At 45.5% G+C, this 14,273-nt stretch overlaps 1 protein-coding gene across 1 annotated transcript in view; it reads right to left on the bottom strand.

The window, feature by feature from the left end:
* The window catches only part of EXOSC1 (exosome component 1), a 125,199-nt gene that overhangs the window by 97,580 nt on the left and 13,346 nt on the right, over positions 1–14,273 (bottom strand). Inside the window, exon 2 of the mRNA XM_085606386.1 lies at positions 9,419–9,534. Coding sequence (XP_085462512.1) covers positions 9,419–9,534 — 116 coding nt within the window. The remainder of the gene's footprint in view (positions 1–9,418; positions 9,535–14,273) is intronic.

The raw sequence follows: 14,273 nt of genomic DNA, 5'->3' as shown, positions 1-14,273 counted from the left end.
AAAAAGTGCTACCAGGCCAGCCTAGAGGTACAGTGCATGAGCGCGGGCATGCGCGCCTCGCTTTACCGCGATTACTTTCGCGGCCGCACAGCCGCTTTGATGGTTGATCGTGATCGCAATCACTTTCACTTTTGCGGCCCCACGGCCGCTTTGCATAGCAAATAGGTCTCGCTTTTGGGACCTTATAAGTATTCAGTTATGCAACTGTTGCATGGCTAAACACTTCTAAGGTCCCAAAGGCGAGACCTATTGGCTATGCCAATCCTTGTTTATTTAAACCATTGGCCTAGAATTCAGTTCTTGAGTGTGTGAGACCATTTGCTGACTGAGTGTGTACAACAAATGCTTTACACTGTCCTCCGATACTGCCTTACTGCTCGACCAAGCTACCACTTTAGAGAGTAAGGTTATATCTAACTTTAACCTCTGCCAAACCTCTGGGGACTGTGGACTCTGTACACACTGTACCTATTTGGGAACAGCATATACAGAGCCACTTTCTCAAACTAAGCAAAAAGAAAAAAGAAATGTTCCATAAAAGTGAGCAGTGGAAAGATAGGAGCCAGTCAGTCAGAAATATGGTAAGAGTCTATGCTCCAGAGGAGGGACAAGCACAAGATGGACAAGCTTGGGCAAGAAAAGCCGTCAAGAAACAAGCAATTAAATGAATGTTAATAAAGTAAACCCTGGTAAGCACTGAACAGGGTTTAAGTTCTGATTTAGACCATGCTAGGTCTAATGCAATGTTTGGTTACTAAGAGAAGAAATTTCAAATATGTATTTGTGCGTGATAATTTTATATATTTTTTTGCAAACAGAAATAATCACCATGCCAGCTCCACTGCGACAGTTCTCTTGTCCATCTTTCCTGCGGTCAGCTGCCCTCCATTTGTGCCTCTGCTCATTTCTTGCTCTATTTTGCTCGTTTTTCTGTCCTCCGTCTGAGAGACCTTTTGGAATCGATTCTCTGCCGTGGGCTCATGCACGCGCCTGCATGGACAAAGATGGCTGCTCTCGCCATCTGTCCATAGTAGACAGCATGCGCGGGTCCGTGGAACAGTAGACATTCCGTCGCCATCTTGTTCACACCAGCTTCCTTCAACTCTGGCTCCGGCGTGCTTTCACTTTCAACAGTGCACGCGCGCACCCAGAGTTGAAGGAAGCCGGCGCGCAACAATTTTTTTTTGTTTTGCTTTGCCGCGCTCACCCCCCCTTTGCGCGTTAACCACGCTGCCGCGCTTATTCTCCCCCCCTCCCCCTCTCTACTGCAGAAGGACGAGCGGCGCAGTTAGCAGGCTTATTATCCATCCTTTCACCTCCAGTCCATCTTTTCCATCCTTTATTATCAGCATTCCAGCCAGAACATTGCGAGCATTGAGAGTTTAAGATCTAAAGAAGATACATTTTAAACCAATTTCCCTTTAACTATCGTTTCCGCTGTAATGTCTTCATCATATATGCCGTGCTTTGTTGGCACTGTTGTAGTGGTCTTCAAACATCGTAAGGCTGAGCCCCTGCACAAGATATTTTTGTCGGTAAACCCCCTTAAAAATAGGCAGATGTGTGTGTGTGGCGTGGGAGGGGGGGGGGGGGCTAGATGACCATGTGGTGATGAATATGGTTGAGTAGCCTTGCGATCATTCTACTTTTAGGCGCTTTACACCCAAATATCAGTTTTAACAGCTTCCCGAGAGAGCTTTGCGCCAATATTGGTGTGATATTGTATTGTAATAATTCCGCACCTGTCGCAGGCCCTGGCAGCTGGTCTGTCACGCCTAGTTTCATTGTTGCATTGTTCATGGGCGGGGGTCGGGAGGAGGGGAGGCTTTGGTAACTTTAGTACATCCGTTGTAGTTCCGTATCTCTAAGCCGGAGACTGTAACATGTCAGTCTGAGCAGGCAGGAGGTGCTCCAAGGGGTGTGACTTTTCAGCTCTGCACACACAAAATCATGTCTTTCTCCTTAATCCTGGTCATATACATTTTCGCTTTCTCTCTCCGTTTCTCCTCTTGCTCACTTCCCTCCTCTTCAAGAGCCCCCTTTGTGCCCCTCTCTTTAGAACACGTCTTTCCCTTTCACCACCCAGTCTCTTCTGCCTTTCTACGGCATACCCTGCCTTCCCCCATTCCCCTTCTCTTCCTCTCCCTTCTTTGTTCTCCCGTCTCGGTCCTTCACTTTTCATCTTTCTTCACGCAGAACGTCTCCTACTTTCTTTTCCAAATGTTAGCTCTGCCGTTTGTTGGTGGTTCGATTTCGCTCTGCTCGTCTTGTCTGTGTTTCCATGTTCTGCTCTTCCCTGTTCTGTTCTGACCAGTTCTGTGCTGCCCTGTTCCATTCTGCCCAGTTCTGTTGGGATCAGTTCTGTTGGCCCTCTTCTTGGCTGCACTGCTCTGTTCAGCTTTGCACTGTTCTATATTTGAGGGAATATATGGCATTGTATTTGACACCACACTCTGGCCGTGAACAATAGGCTCCTAGTGTCTATTTCTGGCCCTTTCTTATTCGTAAGCCCTATGTGCATCTGGGAATAACACACATATGCGCGCTAGACAGCCTTGGTTGTACATACATTTACATGACCCGTAACACATTTTTGCTTGAATTTAGAGAAGAGGCGAAGGGTTGCGCGTGCCCGTGACAAAAAGGGAGGGCTGGAGCGCCAGGCCGGAGAGAGAACAGAAGGGCACTGAGAAAGAAATTATAAAGAGAGCTGGAATGACGGTGGGGGTGCACACAGAGAAACACACAGCGAAAGGGAAGGAAGGAAAGGGAACAACTGAGAGAAAGACAATGAGAAACAGCCACAGAGAGAAGAGCAAGCATAGGGAAATAGAGTCTGCTGCGGCGTGGGAGGGGGGGGGGGGGGGGGAGGGGTAGTCTGGGCCTCATCCGCTCCCCCTGGACATCGAATACTGTCCGCCCTCGTCTGTGCGGGCTCCTGACCGACCCTTGCTTTCACTTAGAAAATAACTGACAATTCGGAAGCTTGTCCGGGTAGCTGGACCCGTCAACTCCGTTCTCCCCCCGCTTCACCCACACTTCCCCTCGCTGAGAATTAAAGGGCCCTCCACCCTGAGGGCTGTTGGGCACAGGAACCCCATCACCTTCAGCGTTGGTACCACCCCCTTCTCCCCCAACCCTGGGCCTCCATCTGTGTCCCCCTGAGAGTTCAGAGACACCCTAAGCATTTGAGCCCCCGCCCTGAGCATATGAACCCCATCCAGGCATTCACAACCCCAGCCCCCCACCTCAGCGTTCAGACCCCCCACCCTGAGCATTGCGACCTCCACCCGCACTATGGGAAATGAAGTAAAAACAGATATTTAAATAGTTATCTGGCCTTGTACTCACACAGACCCTTGCATCCACAGTCTTTTTTTAAAGTTTGAGTTTATTGAAAAACAGTGAACAGCATTTAGTAATGCCTCAAGAAAGAAGAACAAGTCAACAAAGAATAAACGAGCACTAAAAATGCAATAGGTCTTGCCTTTCATTAAGTTAAAGCCATTTGCTTTGCTATACTATACCATTAGCAAATCAAATGTCTTAAACTTAATCAAAGGCGAGACCTATTGCATTTTCAATGCTGGTTCTGCCCGTTTTGTGTTTTTTGCTAGTTTTTCTGTCCTTCGTGTCGCCTTTTCTGCTTGTCTTTCTGCCAGTTTGTTGCATTTTTCTGCCCTGTTTTGCCTTTTTTGTCTGCCCTATTTTGCCCTTTTCTGCTTTTTTTTTCCTTTTGTGCTTGTTTTTCTTCCCTCGGTTTTGCTTTTCTGCTCGTTTCTCTGCCCTCTCCTGGTTTGTTTTGCCTTTTGTGCCCACTGTTCTGCCTTTACTGCTAATTTTTTTTGCCCCGTTTGGCAGAGGCTAAAGTTAGATATAACCTTACTCTCTAAAGTGGTAGCTTAGTCGAGCAGAAAGGCAGTGTCAGAGGACAGTGTAAAGCATTTGTTGTACACACTCAGTCAGCAAATGGTCTCACACACTCAAGAACTGAACTCTGGGCCAATGGTTTTTGTATAAAAATATGTAGCTGTTTTAATTTTAGAACCAACAATAGGTATCAAAATATACTTTCTCAGATTGAGATAAATACTTTTCAATAGGCAATAGACATTTGAATATAATAGTTACAGTAGTTGCAATAGGTAACACAATTTCAAACACAATAATACATTGAGCTCAATGGGAATTTCTAGTTAAATGCAATTAGTTACTTTAAGGATTACTTTTCTAACCACAGGACTGGATCCTGGATTCAGTCCTGGGACATTTCCTGTAAACAATTGAGTAAACGCGTTTTGGTTACAGAAGTGATTTTTAAGCAATATTTTGGTATTTTAAAAGTTGACACTTAATAGAATTACCAATGTTATCCTATGGGAGGAAATTCACTTAGCAGGTAAGTGGGGTTATTGTTACTTTTTCTAACTCCGTGTTGGATCCTGGATCCAGCACTGGTGCATCACCTGTAAACAGGTGAATGAATGTGTTTTGGTTATACAGGCGATTTTTAACTAATATTTGTAAGTTTGCAAAATCGACACTTAGAAACTTTTTCAGCAAAAAACAGGCAATGTTATCCTATGGAAGGAAATTCAAATTATAGGTAAAGTATGTACTCGTTACTTTTGTAATCCAGTGCTGGGCTCCTAGGTTCAGCACTGGGACATCTATCTAAGAAGGGCAAGTAATTACGTTTTCACAGTTGGTGCAATTTTGAAAGAATATTTGTAGTTTGTAAAAATCGACACTTAGAAGAAATTTCACAGAAAAACAGTCAATGGTTTCCTATGGAAGAAAATTGGGTTAGCGGTAAGTATGGTTGTAATTACTTTTCAGGGTCAGTGCTGGGCACCAAGATCCAGCACTGGGATCTCTCCTGTTAGCAGATGAGTGTTTTCGTTACTCGGTTGATTTTAGGTGAATATTTTAAAGTTTAGAAACTCGACACTTAAAAGAATTTCAAATTGAAACCAGTTAATGTTACTCTATGAAAGAAAAGAGTTATCGGCTTTTGGGTAAGTACTCGACTGGTAGAGTTAAGGTTCTAGGCATAGACTCAGGGGTCTCCTAGGGTCAGGTAAGTACAGTTGTTCCACCCTCAGCGGCACAGGGGCAGCCGGGTGCAGAGTGAGTTAGGCCCAATGTTATCCTATGGGAGGCAGGGGGCACTTGGTTGGTGGCTGCTGGCTAGCAGGCCACGCGGCTGTGGGAGCTGGGCTCCTGGTCACTTGCTCGGGGCAAATGGGGAAGTAGAGTAGAGTAGAAGTTGCACTGCCAGGGGCACTCGGGCGGCTGGGTGCAGGGTGCTTTTGAGCCGCCGGGCGCTCAATGGATTTCAATGGAGAAGCTCAAGAACGAACAAAGGCTGCAAGCTCGGGGACGAAGATTCTTCAGGTGCGACCACCACTTTGAGAGGCAAGTTGGGTAGTTGGAGGATAGGTAGGCACCCATGAGTTGGGCACAGGGGACCACAGGGCGCCTTTTGGTGTTGGGAAATCTTACCCTCTGCTGGTCGCGGTTGGAGGGGTCCCTGGTTCTGAGGCTACAGGCGTTGTCAGGAGCGTCGAGGTGAGTCCTTGGGTGCTGGATTCGGGGTCACAGTCGCCGGGGGGACATCCCCGTGGTCTTTGTCTACTCCAGCAAAGGCCAGGCTTGGCGTGTGCAGGGTGCGCGGTTCCTGGCTGATGCCAGGGGTCAGTTACCTGCTTTGATCAGTATCACTGCTCGTGGGAGTCCCAGTTGCTTAGAGTCACAAGGTAACCAGGTCCTCCGGGGTTTGTGAGGTTGCTGGCCACTGGAGATGCCGGGGTTTAGCAGGAGCAGGTTCGAGGGTCGACAGGCCGGAAGGGCTGGGGCCAAAGCAGCTGGTGTCTTCCTCTTATTAGCAGCTGCACGGCAGGTCTTGTTTCTTGATGATCTTTGCTGTTTCGGAATCTGGATCTGAGGAAGGAAGGTTCAGGGTGCCCCTAAATACTGAATTTAGGGGCGTTCCAGGCAGGTAAAGCAGGTGGGTACACCCCATATCCTGCCACTCTCCTGTGGGAGGGGGGCGGTAGCCTAGTCCTGATTGGGCAGGGCTTCCCATCTTCAAGATGGCGAGAGCCCGGAGATGTGCTTCACCTCGCCTCCCCCACCTGAGGGGTGGGGTTGGCAGAGGCTGGCACACCCCCTTTCCTTCCTTGGAGTTTCCGGCCAGTCTTCCCGCCAGAGAGGGGGTCAGAACCGGTAGGGGCCAGTTGCTGAGTACAGCAAGTGGCCTGGAGAAGCTCACAAAGGCGGCATGCCTTTGAAGCTTCCCCTGCCCTTCCTGGGGGAGGAGACCTAGCACCTCGCCCAGGATGTGCATTGTTGCAGGCCCAGGAGAGCGGATGGCTCTCTACCCAGGGGTCCAGCAACATGTCTGCTGTGTGGCAGCCTAGGCAGCCCCTCAGACAAGACGTGGATTGTAGGTTAGGTTCAGGGGGCATCTCTAAGATGCCCTCTGTCGTGCATTGTACTGAGAAGTTTGATATCAAATTTCTCAGTCCTCAGTGCGGTCTTCATGGTGCTGTGGAGTTAGTGTTGACGATCTCCCCCAGCACCATATACTCTTAGATGGCAGCACTGCACTTAGTGCCCAGGAATGGACCTGGGCACTGTAGGGGCACAGGGCTCATGCACCTGTACCTACAACACTGGCATAGGGCACCCAGCTAGAGGGGTGGCTGATGTATGGCAGGGCAGTGTGTGTTGTGGGCATGGCACACAGGGATGTGTGCCATGTCGACTCTGTTTTGTTCTGCACCCAGACACTCAGCCTGCAAGGGCAGTGTGTGTGTGTGTGTCAGGGTACAGGGCCCCTAAGGGTCGCACAATAAGTGCTGCAGCCCTTAGGGCCCTTCTCTAGTCACAAGGCCCTGGGTACCTACTGTACCATTTACCAGGGGCTGACATGTGGACAGAGATGTCAATTGGGTTTAGGCTTCAACAAAGTTTTATGGAAGGAACATAGGCCCTGGGTACCTGATTGGCAGGAGCCCAGGGCACACTTACTCAAATTACATCAGCAATTCAGCAAAAAGTGGGGGCATACCATGCAAGAAAGATGGCACTTTCTCACACCCTCTGTTTTGCTTTTTCTGCTCATTATTGTGCTCTGTTTTGCTTTTTCTGCTTGTTTTCCTGCCCTCTGTTTTGCCCTCTACTGTTTGGTTTTATTTTTCTGCTCATTTCTTCCCTCTTCCCACCATTTCCCTCTTCCGGCCACCCAGCGCCCAGTCCTTCCCAGGAACTACTTAATGGAGGCTGCCGCACAACCCCATTGAGCAGGTCCTTGTGCCAGCTCCCTCTGCAACAGTTTTCCTTTCCAGCTCGCCCGCAGTCCACTACCGCCTGTCTACCTATTGCCCTCTGTTTGTGCCTCCTCTGCTCGTTTCTTGTTTTGCCTTTCTGCTCGTTTTTCTGCCCTTTGTTTTGACTTTTCTGTCCTGGTTTTGCCTTTTCTGCGAGTTTTTCTGCCCCCGCTATGCCCTTTTCTGCTCTATTTTGCCTTTTCTGCCCACCGTTTTGCCTTTTCCACTCACTACTTTTTCTGCCCTCTGTTTTTCCTTTTCTGCTCGCTACTCTACACTGTTTTGCCGTTTCCCTCCTTCCGTCACCCAGTGCCCTGTCCTCCCCCTGGTCCTACTTAATGGAGGCTGCAGTGCCACCCTATTGAGCAGCTCCTTGTGCCAGCTCCCACTGCAACAGTTTTCCTGTCCAGCGTGCCCGCAGTCTGCTACCCTCTGCTGCCTGTCAACCTATCGCCCTCGGTTTGTGCCTCCTCTGCTCGTTTCTTGCTGTTGTGCCTTTTCAGCCCTCTGTTTTGATGGCCTCTGCTGCTCCGTTTAGCTTTTTCTGCCACCTGTTTTGCCTTTTCTGCCCTTCATTTTGCCCTCTTCTGCTCAGTTTTGCCTTTTCTATTAATTTTTCTGCCCTCTGTTTTGCCTTTTTCGCTCACTTTTCTGCCCCCCGTTTTGTCTTTTCTGATCACTTGTTTTCTGTTTTGCCTTTTTCTGCTTGTTTCTACCTTCTTGCCGCCGTTTCCTCAAGACCTAGCTTTTCGACAGAGAGTTTGCACCCCAGCACCCAGATACCCCTAGGGGTGACCGAGGTGCACTCTACAAATACCGATTGACTGTAATGTAGCTTTCCATTCTTAATGTTTATACATTGGTTTATTGTATAATTTGTTATTCTATGTAATTACATTTCTGCATTTGATGTATTATAATATTTATGGATGTTTACGATAACCATTTGTTTCGAGAATATTGAGAACAAAGTATTTTGACTTCGCTATATACAAAAACGCACACCCATTCATCGAGGAGCAGCTTATGTTTGAAAGGAGGGAGGGAGTGTATATGGGGACGTGGAGCGGAGGCAAGGAAAAGACAATGTGCTGCTATGAAACAGTCTCTTATCACTCACAGTAGCAAGTTACCACTGCCTAGTGTCTGCTAAACAACTGGAATGAAAACCCTTAGTTCAACTGAAGTGAACCTGAACTAAGAACTAATGAATGGAGTCAACTAGTCATTTTATCCTCCTAGTCACGCCGGGTCTAATTGTTGATATAAACTACTGGTTTTTGCTAATTCAGTTGTTATGTATCACGGATTTTGGCACTTGAAATCCAGGGATCTTACACATCAAACTATTATTATAACTTATAGTAAGCTAATAAAAGCCATCACCTTGACATCCTCAACATACATGGTGCTGGGACTGTTTCCAGCAGTACATAGAGCCTAATCCAGTTGTATCTCGGAAGTCGCCCTTTTATTTCTGGTCTTTAAGGTATTACCAGATTAAGAAGAAAAGATTGTGTAATAGTGATTTTTGGGAACATCTCCAATTGTGAGATTTTTGATGGTTAGTAGAGTTCAAGGGCACAACCGCAATTCTGTCCAGACCTTTGATCACTGAAATGTGACATCCAGTTCAGCAACACTCTTCTTATTTTGGTGTAACTAGCCAAATGAAATACAGCAGATATGTGGTAGAAAATATTAATGTCTTCTTATAAATTCTCATTTAATGGCTAATGTATTTACAATGCTAGAGAAGCATCCTTCAGTTGAGGTGGGGAGCCAGGGAAGAGAAAATCTTAAGACCTTTATGGACTATGAAATTGTGCCATGTTAATATCGCTTATTTACAGCATTTTGAAACAGCAGCAGTGTGATATTAAGAACTATTTAAAAACAAACGTTTATCTCGGTACCCTAAATCAGACTTCCACACAAACCTTGTTTTCTTTGGTTAGCTTTCATCCAAAGTAGGGTATTTGATAAACAACACAGAACGTAGGTGAATAACCGATTCATAAGCACCTAGCCACCAGCACAAATTACAAAATCAAAGAACAACAAATCAATTGGTCTTTACTTACCATTCCATTATCACTTTTCTTCATCACATACCCTGAGAGGGAGGCATAAATATACCCATGCCTGCTGTATGTCCCACTGCCTGGGTAAAAGTCTTCAAGACTGCACAACCGTTCTCCTAAAATTACACACACAAAAAAGAAAAACTGGTATCAGAGACCAGGAAACTCAGACTGTTAGCAGGGCCAAATCTCCTATTACTGTCAAAACAAGTGGGCGATCAATTCCATTACCTCTTCAACACCTTTCACCATTTAAAATGTGAGCATTTTTTTTGGTTTGTTTATTTTTACACTGAAACCCTGTGAATATTAAATTGATATTCACCAGCCTATAACCAGAGTTATATTTTGTGTTGAACAAAGCTAAATTCGGTTAATTCGCTAAATACTACATTTTCAGTTTATTGTAAAAAATATAAAAGTATTTTTACCTTGTAGAACATATAGATAGCGTTTCACTGTAAATCAACAGAATCTCTCTCTCTCTCTCTCTCCCAAGTCAATGTTTCACAAATGAACAAAGTAAATAACTGATTTAACAGCTTTTTACATAGTGCTTATAACAGTGGTCTGTGAAATTTCATGGGGCAGCACATATCAAGTGTAAGCATTACTAACTCAATGTATTCACCTCTGCAAGCTGGTTCTAGCCTGCCAGGACGTAACCTAACTAATACATTGCACACACCATAAAAACAGGCACTACATTCACTCAACTAGGTCACTGTGTTCAGGGATGTTGTCTTTTTAAACCACACTCCCAGTGGGGCAGTATGGTGTTCAGTGGGGAAGAGGATGTGGCACTATGACCAGAGCTGCTGTATTTGGAACTGGGGAACCAGGTTCAGCCTTCATGACCAGTCCACCAGACCACTCTCCTGAGGGAGAACATTCCCATGCTAGACTTTAGAAGGCCCCGCTTGACCTTAGAAGCCCTGGTTTCTTAGCACCAGCAGGTGGACCCTAGCACTGGCAAGTGTGGGTTAACCATGAAGGCCTGTCCACCACAATCCATATCAAGTTCACCTCCAGTCGTGCAGACAGGTGTACGAAGCAGCACACCCTAGAGCTACAGTGACTTTGTCACCGAGATTACAGGACCATTGAAGCCAGCCCGCCTCACTCATTGGTCCCTCCATTGGCCTTGTTTCAGCAGTAGTAGTGTAACTCACCAGGGATCGGCAATGCAGGATTTGCATGCACACCAAACTAAATGCACAAACTCCCTGCTTCATGCACAAGCACTTAACATGTGCTGCCTGCTTTGGGGGCACTGGAATTGTGCAGCAATGGAGAACAAAATTATGTCGCAGTGTTGACTAAATTATGCAGCAAACAAAAAAAAAAAAAAAAGGCTGCAGCATAAGGTGGTACATTTTCTGATACTTTATGATTTTGACATTTTTACACATACCAACAGTCTCTGCAAAGGCTTTGCCTCATTAGTAGTGTAATATGCAAATACAGTGGTGAGAAAGGTGACCAGTCAACCTTTGCAGATGGTCCTCTACTTCACAGCAAGACAAGTCACATTTTTTTGTAACTTGATCTGTTTGAGCTACAAACAATTTTTGGGGTAAAATCGCCAAATTATTCAGCAAATTATCTATTCTTCTACACAAATCTGTTTACATGGGCGACAGTTAACGAGTACTAAGCACAAAAGTACCTGGTTCTACGACCTATATATTGTTACTACGGATGTGTAATATTCCTTATGACATATTGTGTTTGTCTGTATTAGTGACTCATTTTTTATGGTTTTTAGCGATTGTGATTTTGTACTTTTATGAATTTAGGTTTTTTGTTTTTATTGTAAGCTATAGGGTACTTATGTTGAATTATTGTGTGTATGAAATAATTCCTTTGTTTTTATTATATGTTGAACAACCAATAAATTTACCTGTGAAGTCAGACTTTTATAAGTTCATAATCTTGTTTTGTGTATTCTCTGATTATATGTATTGCAATCTTCCTCCGCATGGACGAATGAATGAGATTATAGGGTCCGAATGAGGGTACTTGTGGAAAAACTTTCCTTTGCACTTAATTATTCGGTCCAAAAGGATACCTTTTTCATTTACTGCAAATATATCAGAGCCATAAGTATGTGGAAAACGTTTGAAAACTAGGATATTTTGCCATTCATGTTTGAACTGCTCTGGTGGGAGAAGTGCTGATGACAGAAAGTGCATGGTTCTGAGACAAGTGGCCGGTGATTCCACTTTTAAGTGTATTTGGGATATTCTGTGATTGGAAACATATACCACTTTGTGAATGTATTTTAATGTCAATGACTCATATTACGGGCCTCACTACGATGTTGGTCGGAAAGCATTCCGACCGACTCCTTGTCGGAATCGGTTCAAACCGACTCTGGTTCGGCGAGTCTGACTGACCGAATACGATGTTTCCGAACACCGTTCGGTCGGACTACCATTGACTTCAATAGGAGCCTGTGTTCTGACTGACAACACAGGCTCCCATTGAAAAAAAGGGGTGGTTCCGGAAAACCTTCCACCCTGTCGCAGGCACCCCGTGGTGCCTGACACATTGAGCATGGTTGTAAAGAGGGGTCCCATAGGTACCCCCAAGGCTCCAACTGGAGTCCCTTGGGTGAAGGGGGGGGGGGGAGCTGGCCCTGCTACAGGTCCCCAAAGTCAGTTTCCGAATCCAACACTGTAATACGTTGGTCGGAACCGCGGTCCATAGACCTTTGTGATTCGGCTCCAACAGACTCGTATTCTCTGAATGCCGGTCGGAACCGAGTCCAAAAGATAGATCGGTTACCTTCTATCGTACCTTTCCACTCAAAGAAACAATTTTGCAATTGGCATGCAAGTAATAAGTAATGCCAGCCTCATAGTGCCACAATCATACTAAATTGAACAAGTTCCAGGCCTCGAAAAATCTAATCGCCCACTCGCAATTGCGAGTAAAATTTTATCAGGTGGAGCACCTCCTAGCACCCATCTGGCGAGTAAACTTAGGCTGGAAAGGAACATGTGTTCTGTTTATTCAAGAAGTAAATCCGTGTTTTGTATTTGTAAATCCGTATTTGTAAAGTGTAAACTACTCACCCTTACGGGTCTCAAGGCGCTGGGGGCCGTTGTGGAGATTAAGTGAGCTATTGCCCAGAGTCACATGGTGCTGAGCTGAGCTTACTAGAGTTAGAGGTTTCTGTCAAGTGAGATGTCTGAAGACGTCAGTTTATTTTTCTCTAACAAAACATTTAAATAAATAGGCTGTAAATTAATATTACATATATTTCAAGATATATCAGGAATTACAAAACCACATTTTTTGTAATTAAGAATTGTGATGCAAACAAAGAGTTAAATAAAAGCAAAACAAACCAGAACACTTTACTTGGTGATGTGCAAATTACATTTGCAGAAACTCTATTTCCAAACATTGTTTGTACACTATATAGTTTTATCAAACCTGTTACACATGGGTAGTTGCCTCCACCTCGGCCACAAAATCTGCCAGGAATAATGTACGCACATTGCACAAGCACAACCATAAGGTAGAAAGGATCTCGATTTCAAAATGGCAGCACAACTCTGATGATCGGGAGACTGGAAGAGTGCGCCAGGACTTTCGCGCATGGTCAACGACCAACAGCCTACCGTAGCCCAGGTCTTCCTTCTTCCTTGCAGACACCAGATAGTAATGTGGAGAAACAAAGTCCTGCAGCTTAGTAGCGCCCCGGGGGCACTTGAGTATTTTGGTTTGCACTAATCACCAGCAGTGAGGAGAGCTGCAACAAAGGGCTTGCTGATAGTTCACCAAACTTCACCAAAACCTCACTAAACTCCACAAAACTGCATCAAACTTCACCAATCTTGCTGTGATCTAGGACTTGGCTCCGCCTGAGCCTCGCATGAACCGCTTACGTGTACTGCCTGTATTATCTCTGCAGCACCTTTGATGCCATTCAAACCCATTGTTAGATTCTGCCAACTCTTTATTGATCACTATTAGCTTTACCATTGCTACCCAAACTGCCTCTAACTTCGCGCAAATACAGGCTCGCACTTATTATCAAAGGCTACAAGTACTAGCAGTAACACCAATAACACCACTGAAGAGGGGACCCAGTCCTATCCACAGAGGTTGACCAGCAACGACCTTAACCGGTGGCAGAACCTATGAGTGAACTCATCAATCTCTAAGTTACGAGTGCTTCACAGACCTCTACATAGTAGCCAACTCAGACCTGTCCGAGCGAAGGTGTTACACAAGTTTTTTCACTCAGCTTACCATCATCCACCAGCTCACCGTGTAGGATAACTCCTGTTTATCGCTGTCACAGACCCCTGGCCTAGGAGCAAGATGGCGGAAAAAGAATCCAGAGCTCAAATCAAAAAGTCAAAAGCCGAACCAATGACCTCGGACTCTCCGATCAAAGCCATATCAGATATAAACAGCACAATGGACATGATCTTAAGAAAATTGGCTGACGTACATGACCTAGCAAAGTCTACTAAACAAAACACAGACTTCATGCAACTGGATCTTACCGCCATCCGAGCAGACATACACACAATCAACTCAAAAATCATGGACGCAGAGCAAAGAATAAGCGATATCGAAGATGTAACCTCCCAGACCAGTAAAGAAATAAAGCATCTCCGAGAAACTACAAGCGAACTTAAACGACACACAGCTGAGTTGGAAGACTGCAATAGAAGGGGCAACATACGAATTTTCGGAGTTCCAGGGGGCTCAGAGGATTCTGTGGAGTCATGCGCGGCTTTTCTGGAATTCTGGATACCCATGATCACAGGCATAAAATTCCATCATCAATTGGAAATGGGCAGAGCGCATAGGATCCAGACATTCAATTCCT

The sequence above is a fragment of the Triturus cristatus genome, chromosome 1_2, assembly GCF_964204655.1.
Source record: "Triturus cristatus chromosome 1_2, aTriCri1.1, whole genome shotgun sequence".
Lineage (NCBI taxonomy): Eukaryota > Metazoa > Chordata > Amphibia > Caudata > Salamandridae > Triturus > Triturus cristatus.
Note: the sequence above shows the minus strand (reverse complement) of the source record. Positions and strands in the feature narration are given on the sequence as shown.